This window comes from Rhinatrema bivittatum, chromosome 8, assembly GCF_901001135.1.
Source record: "Rhinatrema bivittatum chromosome 8, aRhiBiv1.1, whole genome shotgun sequence".
NCBI classification, from domain to species: Eukaryota; Metazoa; Chordata; class Amphibia; order Gymnophiona; family Rhinatrematidae; genus Rhinatrema; species Rhinatrema bivittatum.
In genome coordinates, this window is record NC_042622.1 from 135,626,084 (window position 1) to 135,646,853 (window position 20,770).

At 42.6% G+C, this 20,770-nt stretch overlaps 1 protein-coding gene across 3 annotated transcripts in view; it reads left to right on the forward strand.

Annotated features, from left to right (window-relative positions):
* The window catches only part of ABCA2 (ATP binding cassette subfamily A member 2), a 382,666-nt gene that overhangs the window by 205,009 nt on the left and 156,887 nt on the right, over positions 1-20,770 (forward strand). For 2 of the 3 annotated variants that reach the window (XM_029612786.1, XM_029612783.1), the window contains exons 5-9: positions 703-824; positions 3,741-3,842; positions 10,416-10,598; positions 18,213-18,428; positions 20,609-20,638. In XM_029612786.1, coding sequence (XP_029468646.1) covers positions 703-824; positions 3,741-3,842; positions 10,416-10,598; positions 18,213-18,428; positions 20,609-20,638 — 653 coding nt within the window. The remainder of the gene's footprint in view (positions 1-702; positions 825-3,740; positions 3,843-10,415; positions 10,599-18,212; positions 18,429-20,608; positions 20,639-20,770) is intronic. The other variant, XM_029612787.1, reaches the window with a different exon arrangement.

The window sequence follows — 20,770 nt, forward strand, 5'->3', positions numbered from 1 at the left end:
ACTATGCACACCAAATAGGTGTAATTGTGTGTGTGTGTAGTTTTGCCGTAATAATTTTCAAAGTACATTAAACCACTGTGAAAACTGGTGTAACTTAAAGTGCATATTAGTCAGCTAACTTATATGTGATGTTACAGAATTACTCCCATTGAGGGAAGACATTTTTCAGACAAACAATTTATGCATGTAAATCACCTTTTACCTATGTAAACTGCTTTGAAGATTGTCCTCTAAAAGATATTACAGCCTTTGAAGACTCCAGTTTCCTCCAGGACTAATGTGGCTACCGGAATGCTACATAAGCTCTGGAATACTTTATTATTTGGCTACTTGATACAGTTTAATTCTAATTTCTAATGAAAATACAGTATTTTAGAATTGTATCAGGGGACAGTTATTGATGTTGCATTCAGGGTCATATAGGGACAGAAATCTATCCAGGCTTATCCATGGGTTAGATTAGAAAGAACAAGCACACACGTTTTGTATTACGCAAGAATGTAATCTTTATTCTGCTGAATATAAAGGAGCTGGGAGTATAGTATAACTGTAGCGGGCAGCTTGCTATGAAGGGTAACCATGGAAGTGCAGTTCTAAGCATATCAGAAAGGAATGTTCCTGATCTTTTTTTACCCCCTTAGTCAAGCTGTTAATGTGGGAATACCTTGGTAAATATATTTTCGATGATTGATTTGGTTTCAGGGTTCACACTAGACTCTGTAGTAAAGAACAGGAATGAATTCCATCAATTCCTCACTCAGAACCTCTCTCTATCCAATGAGACAGCGGAGCTCCTGCTGGGATCCAATATTAATCTTATGGAGGTAAGGAAGATTGTGCTTTTAAACCTACATCTCTGCACCTCCAACCAGCCTCTCTCTTTATGGATTCAGCTCTTCATACCATCCTGGAAGATCTATTGGTGATGCCAGGCATGTTGGCTCAGTTAGGACAAAATCAAACATAGGGGCTGGTCCAAAGGAGCACTGCTTTTATAATGAACAGATACTACAAAGAAGAAGGACTGTCTGTACTGTAAAACCTAGGAGTATCTTTGATCTTCTCTAGACCCAGAAATCCCTCTGCTAGGCTTATAGGGGTGAGAGCAGCTATTTAAATTTGCCAGATATAGTTATCTGGCTAACTTAATGGGTATATTTAGTGGCACAGTTGTGCCACTGAATATCCCCAGCTATCTTAAAATTAGCCAGCTAGGTATATCCAGCCAACTTTAAGACAGCACTATGGCATGACCAGAGTTGTCTGCATAAGTTAAGTGGCTAACTCTACTCCGCCCGGAAATGCCTCCCGCCCTCCCCTGGAATGCCCCCGAATTATGCAGCTAAATTCTAGTCACTTAAGTCATTATGCGGCTAGAATTTAGCCATATTTGTCTTTGAATATAGCCGGCTAGCCATTTATGGAATATCGACATCATAGTGCCTTGGCGTGTTCTTGCCAATGTTTGTACTACTCTGCCTCTCTTTTAAAGCCTTGGGGTGTTCCTGCCATTGGTTGTTTGTTTTTTTATTTATTTTAAAAAAGTTATATACCACATAACCAGTAAACTTTACAATAAAAGCAGTTTACTAATTTAACATACATAATGAAATCCAACATAAATGTAGCATTACATATACAAGCTACCAACTGCACTTCTACCCTCCTAAGACCCCCCCCCCTTGCCACAAATTATATTCTCAGTTCTCCACAGCATCAAAAGCCTACCCTACATCAACTTAATTGGCCCCCTCCTCTGAAAACCGGGAAGAAAACAAATGGGCCATAAATAGTTTATGAAATTTCATACAACTCAATTAATTTCTAACCAACACTGGTAAATTATTCCAGGCCAGAGGGGCTGCTGCTGCTTAGAGCGCCTCCTAGATCTAAATTTCCATCCATATGAGATTCCAAGCGCAACTCCTAGGATGCTCTAAGGGCTTGACCTGGTAAATGCCATGGTAATTTTGATGAAAGATATGGCAGATCATTAAAACGGACACAATGAGAGGTCCTTGCTAATGATTTAAAGCTCATTCTTTCAGCAACCAGAAGCCATTGCTATGACATCAATAAAGGAGGTGCCCTATCCTTCCTGGATTTGACATAAACCAGCTGAGCAGCACTGTTCTGAATTAGTTGTAACTTTTTTTTTTTTTTATCATCAAATAACCTGGTAATCGCACTACAATAATCTAACTCCCCCATAACCATACCTAATATCAAAATCACGATTGCAACATTATCCTGAAATGATTTCAGTTCTCTAATTTTCCTAAGTTGCAAGTTTTTGTTGACAACTTTTGCTCCGCCTTTGGAGCTTTGGTCTCCTCAGGCCACCACTGGCATCCTTTGCTCCTTTTCTGGGGCCTTGGGGGGGGGGGGGCTTCATGCCACTACTGGTACTGCTTTGCCTCTCTCATGATGTCTTGGGGTGTCCTTGCCACTGTTGATATTGCTTTGCCCCTCTCATGGTGCCTTAGGATACTCATGCCAATATTGGTACCCTTTGCCCTTATTTTCGTGTCTTGCGGTGGGAGACTTTTGGATCTAGAGAAGGTCTCCTTGGGTGTTATGGTAGAGATGGTCCTTCTTCTCTGTAGTATCAACTTGTTTTGTAGTGCATCGTGGCGAAGAACTGCCAGAGTAGGATATAATAAGGAACTTGGTGCTTAGTGCAGCATTTCAGTGACTTGACTGGGGGAGGGGGGGGGGGGGGGGAGAAATGAGCCCCATCAATTTAACCTTCTAATTGCGTCACAGCTATTCTATCTGTACAGAGAGAGATGGAACAAAGCACTGTGTGTATGTAAGCAATTCTACAGTGCAGTGCAAAAGCAAATCCCTTTCTGACTCTTTCTGTTGATCTGCTTAATTCCCTAGTTCAGCACATTTCTCTCGAGTCTAATTATATCATTGCACCCATCTATCTTTCACCAAATAAATTGTCCAGCTTTTTTTTCTTTTTTGGAGTTTTTCAGTGTTAACAATCTGTTCTATAATTTCACCACTGATTGTTTGAAGCATCATTTCTTCTGCAAATGGTAAAATCTGTTTCCCCTTAGCCTGAAGAAATGCCCTTTGCTTTGTTGCCTTGGAATTTTTAAAGATCCCATTCAAGATTCTGACATGGTCCAATGGATATATTTGTATAGTTATAATTAAATTAAATCCCTCCCTAATCTATTCTTTATAAAGAAACTGCTACCAACCTGCAACTTTTTCATCATATGCAAGACCCTATATAAGTTTTCTGGCCTCTTATTTTGTGCTTTCTCCAAAATTAAATATCCTTTGTAAGAATGGGTGCCCCAAACTTAACACCATACTGAAACATAAGGGCCTTCTCTATAGGAAGAATTACATTTTTGTCCTTTGCTTCCACTTCCTATTTACTTCATGCCAACATGCACTCTGCTATGACTGCTGTTGCTAGACTTTGCACACTCACCCCAGTTTATCAACCAGTAAGTCTAGGCCAGTGGTTCCCAACCCTGTCCTGGGGACCCCCCAGCCAGTCAGGTTTTCAGGATATCCACAATGAATATGCATGAGAGTATATTTGCATGTTATGGAGGCAGTGCATGCAAATTTTCTCTCATGCATATTCATTGTGGATATCCTGAAAACCCGACTGGATGGGTGGTCCCCAGGACAGGGTTGGGAACCACTGATCTAGGCCCTTTTTCCTGGTTGGAATTAGTGCTCACCTAACTTTGTCACTTTTGTGGCTTCAGGTGTATCGCTTGCTTTTTAACTCGCTCCCATCATCTCTGGGAGAGGAACAGAAGAAACCTAAGGATAGATTCAGTGCTGGAGAGACTCTGCTTCCTCTACAGGTAAAATAAATAAATGTCACTTTATATCCCCACAGACACCAGTATTTCTTTATAAAATAATCCATTATACCACATAACCGAGGTGATGCTCCCACTCAATAGTAGCAAAACCATTGTTGGACCTAAGTCATTCTCTTAGGGTAATTCACATCACCCCCACACAGTGGAGATATGCATTATAAAAAGCTGAATTAGCCAATTGAGTTGACTAATTCATCTTTGGCAAATGAACAATGCACAAATGAACAAAGTGCTCATCGGCCGATTCATCTGAGAAATAGGAAGTAAACCCCCTCACTACTGTGGTACAGGGTGAGTAGTGACAAAGGTGACGTCATCGACTGTGGCGGTCTGACCTGCCACATGTCCATGCACCAGACTACAGAGCGTGAAAACATGGAAGGGCCAGATGACAGCTTTGCCAAGATATCTGATCGCTTGTCGGTCACACGAACCTGATTGCCCTTTCTCTCTCCTCCATCCTGAGCAACATCAGGACATTGGCCAATGACAAGCTAGCCTGATGAGAACAGATAAATGGAATAAGTTAATAATGAGTGTTGTATTCGAGATGGACACTAATTGAATTCTCAGCTGCTGTTCTGTCGCCTTTTCCTTTGCTTTGCTGGGTTCTTTCTGTATTTCACTGAATATAGGTATACTGCCTCTGGGGAAAATGTGTGCCCACTCAGAGTGTAGAAAGCAGGCTCTCTGTAAGCAGATGCAAACATCAGTTCAGAAAAGCGACTTTGCCAAACCATAGAGAGCACTTCTTTCCTGCGGCCTTGATTTATTTATTTTTTGGCACAGTTTCCTAAAAAATGGTTGTGGTCCAATTGGCAGGCAAATCAGGAGTGAAATATGCCAAGTGACATCACCGGGTACTAACCCTGGAGATGCATTAGGATATCTCTCTCTATCTCTGTCACTTTCTATCTGTCTATATATACTTATTTCATACCTTCCCACAAAACTGCATTCAAGGCAAGTTACAATATAAAAAATACAAAACAGTATAAACACTGTGGCAATACAATAAATATTCCCATCCAGAAGATGAATCTCTTTCCCATACTGTTCATCTGTTGGCCCTGTGATTCTCTCATCAGTAGCTCAGACATTATATCCAACTTTTTCCTCTGCTCAGGCTGTTTTAAAGAGACATTTGATGCTTATTTATGTTGTTTCCCACAATGCTTTGTTTTATTATTTTGCTTTTATCCTTGCCCTCCACATGCAATCATAAATGATTGTTTTTATTGCTCTTTACATTGAGGGATGATTCCTTCTTTCAGTAACATTCTGCAGACTGCGTCTGCTGGGGGATATTGCTACTCTGTTTCGGTATTGGCTGATGTGCTGTTGCCGTTCAGAGCCAGTATTTTATTGACTGGCCTTCTTTTTTTTTTTTTTTTTTTTAACTGTTTTGGGAAGTTTTAAAGCCATTTACTTTCTCCATCATACCAGTTCAAAATGTTCCCTGCCTTGCACTGTAAACTAATCCTCACTACCAAGATTGAGTTCAGAATCCTCTTCCTGGTCTTTAAGGCACTCGGTGATCTAGGTCCAAGGTATTAAAGAATTGTGAGAAAATACTCTTTTATTGTGAAGATAGGTGACCCCTTCAGCAGCAGTGGTAGGAGTCAAACTTGTGGCAGAATTCAAACATACATAGGATAGACACAAAGCTTTATTGACAGAGAGACTAAAAAGACCACAGTTTATGTCCTGTGACAGCACAGAGGACAGGTATAAATGGGCAGACTGGGTGGACCAAGTAGAAAAGGTGGAAGGAAGGCTAAATGACTAATAGCTTGGTTAAACGGAGAGGAGAGAGAGGCCAAAAAGGCAAAGAGAACAACTTTCAAGAAATAGAAAAGTGATCCAAATGAACAAAACAGGAAACACAAGCACTGGCACGTTAGATGCATAGCACTGATAAGGAAGGCCAAGAGAGAATTGGAAAAGAAGCTTGCCATGGAAGCAAAAATTCATAATAAAAACTTTTGCAGGTGTATTTGAAATAGCCTGTGAGAAAGTCAGTTGGACCATTAAATGATCAAGGGGTAAAAGGGGCACTTAAGAAATGACAAAGCCAAAGCAGAGAAACTAAATGAATTATTTTATTCTGTCTTCACTGACAAAGATCTAAGGGAGATCAGAAAAGATATTCAAAAGGTGATGATTCAGCAGAACTGAAATAAATCTGTGAATCTGGAAGATATAATAGGGAAAATTGACAAACTAAAGAGTTGCAAATCACCTGGACCAGATGGTATACATCCCAGAGTGCTAAAAGAACTGAAAAATGAAATTGCAGGACCTGCTCTTAGTAATTTGTAAACTATCATTAAAATTGTCTATGGAACCTGAAGACTGGAGAGTTGCCAATGTAACACCTATTTTTAAAAAGGGATCAAGGAGTGATCTATGCTAGGCAAAATGATAGAAACTATTATAAAAAAAAAATGCTAAACATATAGATAGGCATATTTAAGGGGACAAAGCCATCATGAATTTAGCCAGGGGAAGTCTTGCCTCACAAATCTGCTACATTTTTTGAGGGCGTAAATGCACATGTGGGTAAAAGTGAGCCAGTTGATATAGTGTATCTGGATTTCCAGAAAACATTTGAAAATGTCCCTCACAAGAGACTTATTAGGAAATTAAAAGTCATGGGATGGGGGCAGTGTCCTATTGTGAAATGCCAACTGGTTAAAAGATAGAAAACAGAGAGTACGGCTAAATGGTACATTTTCCCAATGGAAAAAGGTGAATTGTGGAATGCTCCAGGGGTCTGTTCTGGGACCACTGCTTTTTAAAATATTTATAAATGATCTGGAAATGGGAGCAAAAAGTGAGGTGATCAAATCTGACAATGACACAAAATTATTCAAAATTGTTAAATCACAAGAGGATTGTAAGAAATTGCAAGAGGACCTTGCAAACCTAGGAGACTGGGCAGGCAAATGAAATTTAATGTGGACAAGTGCAAAGTGATGCATTTAGGGAAGAGTAACCTAAATTATAGCAACACAATGCAAGGTGCCACAGTAGGAGTCACCACTCAGAAAAAGGGTCTGGGCATTGTCATTGATAATACGTTAAAATATTCAGCTCACTGTGCAGCAGTAGCCAAGCAAGCAAATAAATTCTAGGAATTATTAGGAAAGGAATGGAGAATAAAACAGAGAATATCATAATGCCTTTGTATCACTACATGGTGCGACCTCATCTTGAGTACTGTGTTCAGTTCTGGTCATCATATCTCAAAAAAGATATAGCAGAATTAGAAAAGGTACAGAGAAGGGTGACATATGATAAAATGTATGGAATGATTCCCCTATGAGGAATGACTAAAGAAGTTATGTCTCTTCAGCTTGGAGAAGAGATGATTGAGAGGAGATATGATAGAGAACTATAAAATAATGAGTGAAGTGGAATGAGTAAACAATCCTTTTATTACTCTTTCAGAGAGTACAAAGACCAAACGACATACAATGAAGTTACTAAGTGGTACATTTAAAACTAATAAAGGGAATAATTTTTTTACTCAACGCATAATTAAGCTCTGGAATTCGTTGCCAGAGGATGTGGTGAAGGCTATTAATGTAACTGCATTTAAAAAAGGTTTGGACAGATTCCTGGAGGAAGAGTCCATAAACCATTATTTCCTAGCATGTAGCAGATGGACTCAGGACCAATGGTATAGTGTGCTCCTGATAGCAGTTGGAGACGGAGTCAGATTTCAATCTGACGTCACCACCAGTACATATACCCCTGCAGGAAGCTCTGCTCTTCAGTATTTTCCGTCTCCATAGAAGTTCGTGACTCTGTACACGCTTGCACAGCGTTAGAGTATTCAAACCACAAGAAGAAATCTTACCTCTACAGACGAGCCCCGCTCTCCTGCGGTGTTATCTACGGGTCCTTCCCCCAGTCGAGAATTCCTGAGGTGATTTCCGAGATCCCTCAGAAGTAGGCCTCGGTCTGGCAGCCGGTCCCTAGTGTGGACTTAGCTCCCGGCAACGGGAGAGGCTGAGAGGCAGCGGGTGCAACACCGAGCGCGGCGGTGTAGGTACCTTCCCTCCCTCCCGCAGCCAGAGACCGTCCGGAACGAAACCGAGGAAACGCCGAGGCAAGGTAAGGTAGAATGCTTTCTAAAAGTCTCCGGTCTCCGAGGCTCGGAAAGCTGCACAGATTGTCAGTCGGCGTCTGTTATCGGGTTGATCAGCCCCGTCCGGGCTAGACCCCGATCCGATTCGAGGGTCCTCCCACGTGGAGACCCTCGCATGGTCGCCAGCGCCAAAAGTGGAAGGCACCAGCCTAGCATCTAATCCGGACGTCTCCTGCTTCCTGAGAGGGGTCAAGCAGATTTGACCACCCCTAAAATGGCCGGTACCCCTATGGAACCTCAATCTAGTACTAGACTTCCTAGCGGGAGCCTCCTTCAGACCTATCCGAGGACTGCCTCTATGACTCCTAACCTTGAAGACGTCATTTCTAGTGGCAATATGTTTGGCCCGTCGCATCTCCGAACTTCAAGCACTATCCTGCCGAGAACTGTTCATCAGGTTCACACTGGGATCCATACAGCTACGCACAGTCCCCTCCTTCCTCCCAAAAGTGGTTTCTCACTTCCATCTAAACCAAACCATCTCGCTGCCATCTCCAGGCGAGCATAAGGGCTCAGAAGAATCTCGCCGTCTTCGCCATCTTAATGTCGGCAGACTCCTAGTTCGATAGAAAGGTTGGAACCCGTACGAAAGACGGACCACCTATTCGTCCTTGCGGGCAACTATAGCCCGCTGGATCAAAGAAGTAATCAAAGAAGTAATCAAGGCGGCCTATGTAGAGGCAGGTAAGCCTCCACCTCTACAAGTCAAGGCCCATTCCACTAGAGCCCAGGCAGTGTCCTGGGCAGAAACCAAGATGCTGTCACCCGCCGAGATCTGTCGGGCAACGACATGGTCTTCCATTCACACCTTCTCTAGGTTCTACTACCTGGATGTTCAGGCTCAGGAGGACACAGCATTTGCAAGGACAGTACTAAGTGGGTCACGGGCAGCCTCCCACCCAGTTCGGGAGTAGCGTTTGTACATCCCATTGGTCCTGAGTCCATCTGCTGTACGCTAGGAAATGGAGAAATTACTTACCTGATAATTTCGTTTTCCTTAGTGTAGACAGATGGACTCAGTATCCTGCCCACGGCTGCCGTCAAACACGGAACCTCGGGTGACAATCCCTGAGAGCAAGACAAGTACGGATAAGCCACGCTTTCCTCTAGTTAAGACACCCATATTTACCTGGTGTCAGCGTTTCTCGGTTGAAGTGCACTGGCGGTCTCCAGCTATAGCCCACATCAACCAGTTCAAGTTAATCACGTTAATCAAGTTATTCAAGTTAATCAAAGTTAACCATGTTAATCAAATTATCCAGACACACATATATCCACAATTGCTTTTCGAAGAGAATACTGAAGAGCAGAGCTTCCTGCAGGGGTATATGTACTGGTGGTGACATCAGATTGAAATCTGACTCCGTCTCCAACTGCTATCAGGAGCACACTATACCCATTGATCCTGAGTCCATCTGTCTACACTAAGGAAAACAAAATTATCAGGTAACTAATTTCTCCATTAAGGTGGAGTTGCAGAAATCCACTGCTTATTCTTGGGATAAGCAGCTTAGAATCTATCTACCCCTTGGGATCCTTCCAGGTACTTGTGACATGGATTGGCTACTGTTGGAAACAGGATACTGAGCATGATGGACCTTTGTTCTGACCCAGTTTGGCAAGTCTTATATTCTTATGTTCTGCCAATTATTCTGTTTCTCTGTCAATGGTGGAGCTAGAAAAGTGCTTAGTCAAGGGAATTGGGAAGCACTGAGGAATGGGAGAACCAAGCAAGTACCTGTACATTGATCAAGGGTTCAACATTAGTAAGTCTAATTACCCCTGCTATTCCAGTATTGCGAACTCTCGTCAACACACACATGCTCACACCCCTCTGCCATTGCACCTCAGTCCTGACCTGTAAAAAGGTTGAGACTGCTGATGTCTCTATCTTGACCTGTGAATCCCCATCTCCTTCCTGTTCTTCATTCCAGACTGTTCTTCATGCCAAACTGTGTGGTAGTTTTGTATTGACAGCAAGTTTGCTGCTGGTGCTCTTAAACTCAATTTATTTATAATTTTAAACTTAAATTGAGTTGCTGCTTACCTACCATCCTGTTTATTTTATAAGTAATTGTACTAGGCTCTGAGTCAACATGCTACAGTCTGAAAATGTCTCTCTTCTGTTTGGCAAGTGACGCAGAATTTTGTAGGAAATGCATTACCCTTCTCTCATTCCTTGACCTCCCTGTTTATTGCCTTGCTGAAGAGCAATAATAGATTTAGACTCTCAGATATTGTCACAAAGAATTCTTTGCTCTTTCTTCCTTTCCCCCCACCCTCTCCCAGTATGGCTTTTCTGTTCCTTCGTATTTGTAATTGATCTTTTTTTTTTTAACATGTTCAAAGCCTTTGGGCTTTAAATACCATGAGTTTTTGTGTTCTTTTTATTTCAGGAGAACCTTCTTGAAAAAGGGAGAAATATAGAAGAAGGACTGATCCACAAAGCACTGAGTAACCCTGAGCAGTCTGGCCACAGACAGGCTTTGCTTCACTTGTTGTCTCAAGCTCTTGGCCTAGCAGGCCCTGCTGAGTCAGCAGATCTCTATAACCCTCAGGCCTTTGTGAAGGAGCTGGAGGTAAGAAGAATTCCCAGAGCGTGTTTGGGTTTCTAGGACCACTGTGATAGTCGGGCAAGCATGCCAACCCCACCATAGTCTGGTATATCTGCTTGCTCCTAAATTGGTGGTGATGCTCTTTCTATAAGAGAGCAGATTTTCCAAGCTATCCTCACATTTTCATTTTAAGGTAGTTGCCTCTTTCCTTATGTCATTTGTCTCAAGAGTCTTTATGGTCACAGGTCTGATGCAATAAGTGAAGAAGAGGGGAGTCTTCCCTTCTTAAGGTCTGTCCTGCCTCTCTTTGCCCTGAATAGATGCAGCACCATTTTTTTCCCTCACATCTGCCAGGGATTTTTTTTTTTATTATTCTTTTAAAAAGAGAGTGAGAGCCCTCCCAGGGGCACTGCTGCCCAGTAATAAAGATTATGTCCAGTTCATATGTAAGACTTCAGCCGTCCGGTAGGAATTTTCCCCGAGAGCATGGGATAGAGGGTACCCCCATACTACTGGGAAGGCAGAGCAGAGCAGGCCTCTGCATAGGATTTTACTGTGCAGGCCCTTTGTGTTTTATAAGTGAGGACTTTTCACTTTCAAGCATTATCTGGTGTAAAACACAAAATCATCACCACGTGGCGTTTTGTAGTTGGAATTAAGAAGAATGGGACCGAATAAAGGGCAAAGGCCCACAGGATTTGAGTTGCAGATGAAGGCTCAGAGCACCATAGCCCTAGTTCTGGCGGGTTCTGATTGGGCTATAAGACCACACGAGGAGTCAAAAACTGCTGGTCCCCAAAGGGAAAATGAAAAGGGTATCTAGTAGGGAGGGAAGGAGAGGACAGGAAGAGAGGGATGCTGTGGGTTACGGTGTTGGCGCTTGTGCAATACACAGGCTGAGGCCCCACCCCATTGGGATATGTTTAGTTTTTACCTGGGAGACCAGATCCACTGTTCCACATAACAACATGGCACAGGTTCTTGCTTGGGAAGTGTTTTGCTAGACCTGGGAACTACAACAGTATAAGGATACCAGGTTAAGCATAGAGGGGCAGTCTTCAAACAGCCCACCCATTTGCAAACTCCACGGGCGGTTCTAACACACGTACTTTTATGATGATTTTTCAAAGAGAAATGACTGCCTTGTTTCTCTCTGAAATTTAGGAACTTGAAAGTGCATGCACTAAAAGCATCCAAGTACTTTGCACTATTTGTGTGGGCAGTGAACATCAAATGGGCACACACAGTTTTCCTCCTGCAGTCTTTACATGTCCACAGGAACAGCTCTCTTCCCCCTCCCCCCCCCCCCCCCCCCCCCCACAGCTAAAAGTACATGTGAAAGCTTCTTCAGTAACTTCCAGAACTGGACTGAGACCACCATCTCAATTCAGGAAGACCATCTTAGCGGGAATTGTTTGGATTATTATCTACAGAGCACCATCAGCATGCACAATGCTTTGAGAGAAGAGGAGATAAACCTAGTGTAAAGAAGATGGTTTTGAGTATATTGGGGGCTGGAGCCATGTATGGAGCAGTAAAAGGATATATGGTAAAGATGGCCTACATCTGAGTGAGAAATTCAGGTCATATGTCATCAGGCATTTAAACTAGAACAAGGGGGGTGGGAAAAGAAAGCCAATGGAATTGGAATGTCAGCTCTAGCAAATACAGGAAGAGGAAGAGGGTGGAGAAATTTACAAAATGAATCCATTTAATATTCCACTCTTAAGCAAAAGGGCAAAAAAGGAGACAGGGAAAAACTGCAGAACTTTGAGTTAAAATGCTCATAGTCTGGGAAATAAATTTCCAGATCTGCAGGCCCTGTTGGTGGAGGTGTACTGAGATATTGTTGCCTGGTTCAGTGAATCTCATGTTTGGGATTCAACCATACCTGGCTATAATCTATTGAGGAAGGACAGAGATGACAAAAAAATGGGGAGGAGTAGTTTTTTTGTCAAAAACAATTTCTAAGCAACTGAAATGCAGGGGGCATGGGGAAGGGAAGAAGCCCTGTGGGCTGTCTTGTACAAAAGACAACGGCACTTCCTTTTACATTGGTATGGTCTACAGGCCTTCAACTGTGACAGAAGAACTGGAAAGAGATCTTTCTGAAGATATCCAAAAAATGGGAAGGAAGGGAGAGTCCTTGCTCATTGGGGATTTTAATCTGCCCAGATGTGGATTGGAGTATCCCTGCTCAGAATCTGTAAGAAGTGGAGAGAGATTGTGGATGCCGTCTTCATGGCCTCTGCTCAAATAGGGCTTAATTTGTGGGGGAACAGCCTGTAAAACAATTCCCGCACTTTTTTTCAGGCTTAAGAGGCAGAGCAGCAGGGGTGTTCTCTTTTCCCTCCCTTCCAGGCAGCCTGTAGGGAAGGGGGGGAAGGGATGAGCCTGGAGCAGGCACTACAGAGCCGAGAATGGACACAGGGAAAGGGGAGGGGTTCAGCTGGCACAGGATTGAAACTTGTGAGCAGTAGTAGTAATTGTAAGCGCTTCAACCTTGGCCAGAGTAAACGGCATTACTACTCACAAGTTTCAAACTTGTGCTGGTTAAATCCCTTTTTTGTTTCTCTTACCAAGGGTTTAATTTCTGGCAGATCAATCCAGAGCAGCATTCTGTCACATTTTTACTGGGACCCAAGAACAACAGACAGAACAGAGACAGTAGTTGCATGGATCTCTTATGCCCACCCCCCACCGTCCTTAGAGGCAAGGAAGAACTGAGAGTGTTAGAGCTGCTTCCCCCCTGAGACAAGGCAGGCCACATGGTTTTTATTTTAATGGAAATTCCCAGCACAGTTGAGGAGGCAGTGAGGGAGAACTGCCAACGTCAACGGTCCCACTGATTCTGCCACTCCAGGGTATATTGGCTTCTTGCTTTTCGTGCTGTTATCCCAGGCCCCACTGCCTTTGCTGCTGGTGACCACACAGGTGAGAGTGAAAGGGCTAAAAGAATGATGGAGGGGAGGGAGGGGGTATGAATGAAAAGAGCAGAAGGAGAGTCAGCGAGGGGATCCATTGGGCAAGAGAAGAGTGAAGGAATCAGAGGGAGGGGAGGTCGAGTAAGTGATGAAATATGGGAGGGCAAAAGACTGAATGATGAGATTGGCAGGGCTATGAGTTGTGTGGGGGAGAGGGTAAAAGAATGAGTCAGGGGATCAAAGGTACTGTGGGATATAAGTGAGGGGATCAGAGGGACTATGAGATGAGTGAAATGATCAGACTAGGGACCAGTCTGTGAATGAAGTGATAAGAAGGGGTAGAGAAAACGTGAATGAGGCGGTTACTACCCTTAACCATTAAGCCTTATGCTTCACCTTTGCTGAAACTCTAACATTACTCTCTGCATCAATGGCAGGGGGTGGCAGGAAATTTTGAATCAAACAGTTATCAACAAGGGCCCTGAACTTGGTGGTCGGTGAAACAGATAAGTATGGGAAAATAAGTGTGGGAAATTGCTGGGCAGACTGGATGGGCCATTTGGTCTTTTTCTGCCATCATTTCTATGTTTCTATGAGGGGATAAGAGTGGATGAGGGAGGGGAGGGAGGGAGAAGAGTGAGTGAGTGAGGAGAGAGCACTTGGCATTTGTCTGTTCCTTCCACCCCAGGGAGGCAAAGAGCAGGCAATGCTTTTGAATTCAAGGCTTCACACCCCCATCCAAGGAGACTGAGGATAGTAGACAATGTACACCAATCTTCTCCCACCCTCCAAGGCAGAGGAGAGAGGAGGATAGTTGCTGGAGAGGATAATTTTCCAGGGAGAAGCGGGGCTCAAGAACCACCAGGGCTAGGGGGATGAGACTTTGTGACTTTAGGATCACTTTAGGAGAGGACTAGTGGGGAATTTATGAGGGGACTGGGGATGAAGGATCAAAATCACCAGGGTAGAGAGGAGGAGAGGGTTAGAAAGAGTGAGCCTCATTCTCTCTATCCTCCTTAGCCAGTGATCATTCCAGCCCCAACCAGCGCTTAGCGCCCAGCCAGCTCAGCGAGCATGTTAAGTGTGGAGTATATTTGGGTATGAGTGTATGCAAGGGCTGACACTTGGCCCTGGTATCACTTCTTTGCATAGGTCAGACCTGACCCTATCCCTGCTCACCTCACCCCTACACCCATCCACTTCTACTTCCTTTAGGGCTATAAATTAATCCCTGATTGAACTCATGAGGGAAAGAGCTATACTGGATCCGGTACTCACAAATAAAGGTAGCATCTCTGTCTAGGTAGGTGCTTATCTGAGCACCAGTGATCATTAGTATGATTAGATATGGCCCAGATGGAGAGAAGTCACACACAGATCAAAGTCTTGGAATTCAAAAATAAGGAAAAATTGGAGACGCTAGAAGACTGATAGAAAATGGGTGAAATGGAACAACAGTGGGCTAAATTGAAAGGAGCTATGTTAAAGGCAACAAATCTTTATGTAAGACAAACTAAAAGTAAGAGGAAAAGGAAATTGATATGGTTTTCCAAAGACGTGGTTGAAAAAAATAGACAAAAAGAGCAGCAATCAACTACCACTACCTTTCACTTCCTAGATGCAGTAGTTGCTTATCATTTAGCTTTGGGGCATATGAGTTTAGGTTATTCCTCATCCTGGGATGGTTTCTCCATTTCCACTTCCAGGGTTGCATACTGCATTTTCAGCTGAAGTGAAAATGGGGTTGGGGTGAAGATTCTACTGGTTCTGGTAATCTGTGTCCAGCTGCCATTGTACAGTCCAGTTTTTGCTTCCGCCTCCGCTGAGGTTTTCCATCTGAGATACCTCAAGAAACATTTCATCGATGTAGTCCTCCTTATTGTGGATGCATCTAAGTCTCACCATATCCTCTCTCAGCTCTGCTACTTGTTTCTTGAATGATTTCACCTCTTGGCATCTTTCACACTGAACTAGTTCCTCACTGAGGATCAGGATATCTGTCTGAATGGAGGCAGAATAAGTAACTGGTAGCAGTTATGTAGATACGATGTCTTCAAGCTATCCTTCTGCTCTTCTTAGGATCCTAATACCTGTAGAAAAAAATGAGAAGCGTGACCTACCAAACCTCCTATCTATACCTCAGCTGATCTGCAAGTACAATTAGCTGGCTTTGCTTCTTTGAAATCTAGTACCTACTTACAGATTCCCTTTGTTTGCTTGTAATTATAAGGTATGGAGTAATGAATCTTTTAGTTTATAAAATATGTTTATTTGTATCTATCTTGTGTGTAGTCTCTAAAGAATACCTTGCCATGGGTACAAAGATCAGACCAACTTAAATAATTACCTAAAGAATCTGAAATAATATTACTAATTGAGCTCTCCCTGAACTTCAGAGTAATGTTTTTAGAAATGATTAAAAATCTAAACTATATACTTGTGTTTCTCTGCAAACCAATGTCAAGTTATTCTATGTAATCCAAACACCCTTATTAGTGGGTTAGTTCATATAATAAGAATAGAAGGTGGGAGGGTCCTTAAAGCAGAAAAAAAAGCAAAGGAAATCTCCTAACAGCAAAACAGCATTTCCCTCTATAAGCAGCTATTCTAATCCAGTAAACAAAAAGCAATGCAAAAAATATCTGTTTCTCTATAACAACTGAAAAACAATAAAAACAAATTACTTTTTCAAAATTAAGTCACAGCATTTGAATCAATAACCAGGAAAAAATACCTCTGTTTGTAATTCAGCCCTTGCAAGAATGGCAGATCACTCTTGGCTTGTCTGAGTTATAAACTCCACAAAGGCTTCTTTCCTAGGAAATGTAATTAAGAACTCTACCACAGCTAATGTTAAGACTTCAAAGAGACCAATGAAGGAGTTACTCATTCCTACAATGGCAGGCCCTTTACAGGCATAAATGGAGAAGATTTACAGTACTGGGGGCCCAGGTCTGGGGAGGCCATTGGTTGGCAGGTTTCGTCAGCCCATGGAAAAGGTGAGCTGGGGGACAGGCCACCTGGTGTGGGGGCTCAGGTGCCAGTGAAAAAAGGGTGCCTGGGTCTGGTGGTACCATTGATTGGTAGATTTCATCAGGTGGGCTGGGGCAGACTACAAAAGGGGTCTAGGATGGAAATATGCGCTCCCCAGACCTAGGCAGGGGTGGTCTAGGAAGGCTTAAAGAAGAAGGGATGAAATGATTGAGGTGTTAACAAAGCCACAGAAGAAGTGCCTTATACGGTTGCAAGAGTGAGCAGGGGAAGGTGAGGCGGTGGCACACTGTACGGGGTGGCAGTTGCCACATGCCCATCCCAGCAGCTTTCATGGAGCGGAGAGTTGGAGGGCAGCCACCTCACCTGAGTATCATTAGTAGTTGGGATTGTAATTAAGTATTGACTAGGTGGTGCCACTGGGACATAGGTTAACATTGTTCTACTACAGTTGTTATGTACTTGACTTGGCTTATATTGTTAAGCCTGTGGCCATTTTCATCCACTCAAAGGGGCATTTCTGGAGAATGAAAAGGTATTTTCATTGGTTAAATGAGGGAAGATGGTGGAGGTGAAGAGGGGAAGTGGTCGTAATGGCAAGAAGCTATGGCGTGCCTCAATTATGCCAAGACTTCAAATACATTTCTCCTTTGAACTTCTCATCCTAAAAGTCACAAAAAAAAAAGTCAAAGGAAATCTCTCAACAGCAAAGTAGCAATTTCTCTATAAGCTGTAATACTAATCCAGTAAACAAAAATGCAATGCAAAAAAGTATCCCCTTTTCAAAGAACAGAAAAGAAAAAAAAAGTTTTTCAAAATAAAGTCAAAGCACTTGAATCAATAGCCAGGAAAAAATACTTCTTTGTAATTCAATCCCTGTAAGTAACTCAAGTGATACAGACAGGAAGATATTTGCCACCTCTATCTAATGGTTAAAATGACCTTTCTTCTTTCTCTCAGTAAAAAGTATGACCTGATTAGGAAGAAATTCTTACTAGTGAATGGGAGAACTTCCACTGGGATCTTGTGTCAGATTTGTCACACATCCCAGCTGTTAGACCCAAAACATCACTCTAGGTTCTCGGCTGAGATTGAGAAGTCTGTACAATAGGGGAATTAAGATCCTGCTACACGTCCCAACTGGGGACACAATGTTATATCAGGAGGATTAAACCTCCTGCTTTAAAAAAAAAAAATTTAAACAGCTACATTAAAAACAATTCAGTTGAGGTTAAATAAAAAAGGAACTGAGAGAATGGTTTATGGGCGTCATGGTTTTTATTTGCCCCAGTGTCCTGTTTTATCATCAGCTGAGTGCTTTGGAAGAAGTTAGTGGTCAGAGGCCTGAGGGGGATGGACATGGACACAATGGGACTTTTAAATTCATCATGTTTTGTTTTGAGCTTGGCCTGCTCTATAGCAACCTTTCTTCTGAATGTTAGGGTTCCACCATCCATTATTTAGGTTTATTCTCCTTGCTGCAAATTTTTGTGAGAGGGCATCGCAGGTGCTCTACAGTCTAGGCAATAGCAAAAGATATATGAGGGGCAAAGGATACAGAATGCAGAATCGTGTAATTTACTGTGTCGGAAATTGTATAGCATTGTTTAATGCATTTGTATGGTAGATATTGTGTAATCTTGCATTGTTTTGCTTTGCATGTGAGCTTCTATTGTGTCCTTCCCAACTCTCTTACTAATGGAAAGGTGTGAATCTGTTGCAGAGCATACTGTTCACACCCGAGGTACTGGAAAGCCTGAGCTGTGATGGAAAAGAGGAGGAGCTAGGAAGGATCCTGATGATCAATGAAAGCCAGCACCCCCAGCTTTCAGCCTATCAAACAATGATCTGCAATGAGAGCACTAATGTCAAGGAGCACTTTAAGGAGCTGTCCGCTGAGCTTAAGGAGCAGGTGGACATCCAGAGAATTGTTAGTAGGGTATGTACGATGCAGCCCTTACCCTTTTCTCATCAGGTAAAATGAAACTCACTGTCTTTACTAGAGCACAGCTCCTATTCTTGGCTGAGGTATGCTAAAGAATAGATAGAGGGAGAGGATGTTAGCCTGGAAAAGTCTGGCCACTCTATTTTTGAAAATGTCCACGCTAGGAAAATTGGACAGCATTCAGTAGTATCACACGGTGTGCATTGTTTTTATTAATTAATGACACTAGATTGCAGTTTCAGAATAGTGAAGATTGGGCTATTCTGTGACTTCATGGCACATGCTGTGTGCTGCTAAGTGAAAGTTTTGAATTCAGCTCCCAACCCTGGCTTTTGCTGGGATTACCCTATGGTTCACAGCCTTGGGGTTAGAGGTTTGCAGTCATTGCTCAACAGTTCGACTTGCTAACTAGATTCAAGTAGTGGTGTGCTTCAATTTTTTTTTTGTTGCTGTTTCGTTTACAGGTCCGGGGTGGGCCATTTCGGTCCACTCCCCAGATCGGAAAAAAAACTGCCCCAACCCTTCAAATTTAATTTTAAGATGGCACCGGCCATCCATTGCTCCTACCATGTGGGGGGGGGGGGTTGTATTTAATTAAACTTGAAGGGTTGGGGTGGGTTTGGGGTTTTTTTTAGTAGATGTGCCCTTCCTCCCCCCCCCCCCAAAAAAAAAAACAATAGGAAAACCACATGAAATTTTGTGGGTTTTCCTTTCGGTTTTTTTTGCTTCCCGAAATACAACAAAATAGGAAATATCGTCTTTATTTCCAATTTCTTGCAAACGACTGCACACCACTAGATTCAAGATGTTCAGAGACTGGGTTCGAGTGGGAATTGCACTCTGTGGCCAAGGACTGTTCTCTGTGTTGATTGGTAGACCAGAGGAGGAGGCTAAGATTGAGAAGAAAGTCACAGGTAGTTATAAATGGAGATTCTGTTGCCATAGCTCCAGCAGAGACCAATTTCAATTGAGCTAGAAGATAAGGAAGCAAGAGGAAAGTGCTAGGGCCCCTGCCCTCCTCACCACACCTAAAAAGAGAACAGGGAAGTTCATAGCCATGAAAGCAATGACAACAAAACTGGAAGACCTCCTTTTTGGCAGCAAGGGTACTTTTTTATTTTATAAATGTTTTGCTCTTGCTTCCAGTGGTTTAAATATTCTGCTGAGAACAGTTAGCTGAATGACATTGGAGAAATAGAAGCATATTATTGCACTGTAGTGGGTGAAATTCACTTTTGTTATGTCTATATGTACTGTAGTTCAGCAGGAAGCAAAAGAGCCAAGGTCGACATTGCCATCCTCTGTGTGATAAGAGGAACAGTGCTTGGCCTTTGTTCTGCATGGGCACTGAAGACTATTGTTTGGTCCTTTACTCTTCAGTGTTTTTCAAGCCTATGTCAAGGAGGCATAGAATTCTGGAGGAGGAGGAGGAGGTGGCCTAATGATTAGAGCAGTGGGCTGAGAACCAGGGAAACCAAAGTTCAGATTTCACTTCTCCCACCAACATTCCTTGTGACCTTGGGCAAATCACTTTATCTTCCCCAGGTACCCACTTAGACTGTAAGCTCTTTGGGGCAGGGACGTATTGTACCTGAATACTTCTCATTGTACAGCACTGCATACATCCAGTAGCTCTATAAATAGAAGTACTATTATTGTTCTTATTATTACTATTATAGAAGTCCTGTTCAAGTTCTTCACTTTTAGCTTATTGAATCTATTCCATGGGGACCAGAAATTTACTTTGGACACTGCTTCCTGTATGACTGTACCCAAAGTCCACTTTGAGAAAGACAGGAATCCAGTTCATTGTCTTTTTTTTTAAGATCTTGGATTCTAAGTCCATTCCAGATGGGTAGAGGAGCAGGGTCTGTCACTTAAGTGTATCTATATACTGCTACATATGTCTAGTAGCGCTATAGAAATGATGATTAGTAGTAGGAATGCAATTCCTGTTCTGCCGGGCCCATGCGGAAGACTGAAAGAGCTTCTCCCTCTGTCTGATGCCATGGCAAGCTCTCTATTTCTATAGCCAAGGCATCTTTTGAACCAGTAGATTCACAGGGGAAACTGAATGCACTCTGCATGCTTTTCAGTGTTGATACATCTGTGATAGCACTCTGATTATATCACGCCCTTCATAGGAAATCATTATACATATTTTTTCCCCACAGGATAAATACATCACTGGATGGCTGAAGCGTGTAAGATTCAATAAAAAAAAAAATGAATATGCTATAATACATAATGCATTGTGCAATGTACTAACAGGACGTGCGCTTTAGGCTAAATTACTGGATAATATACTGACATCCCCTTAGCATGGTAATAAGCCT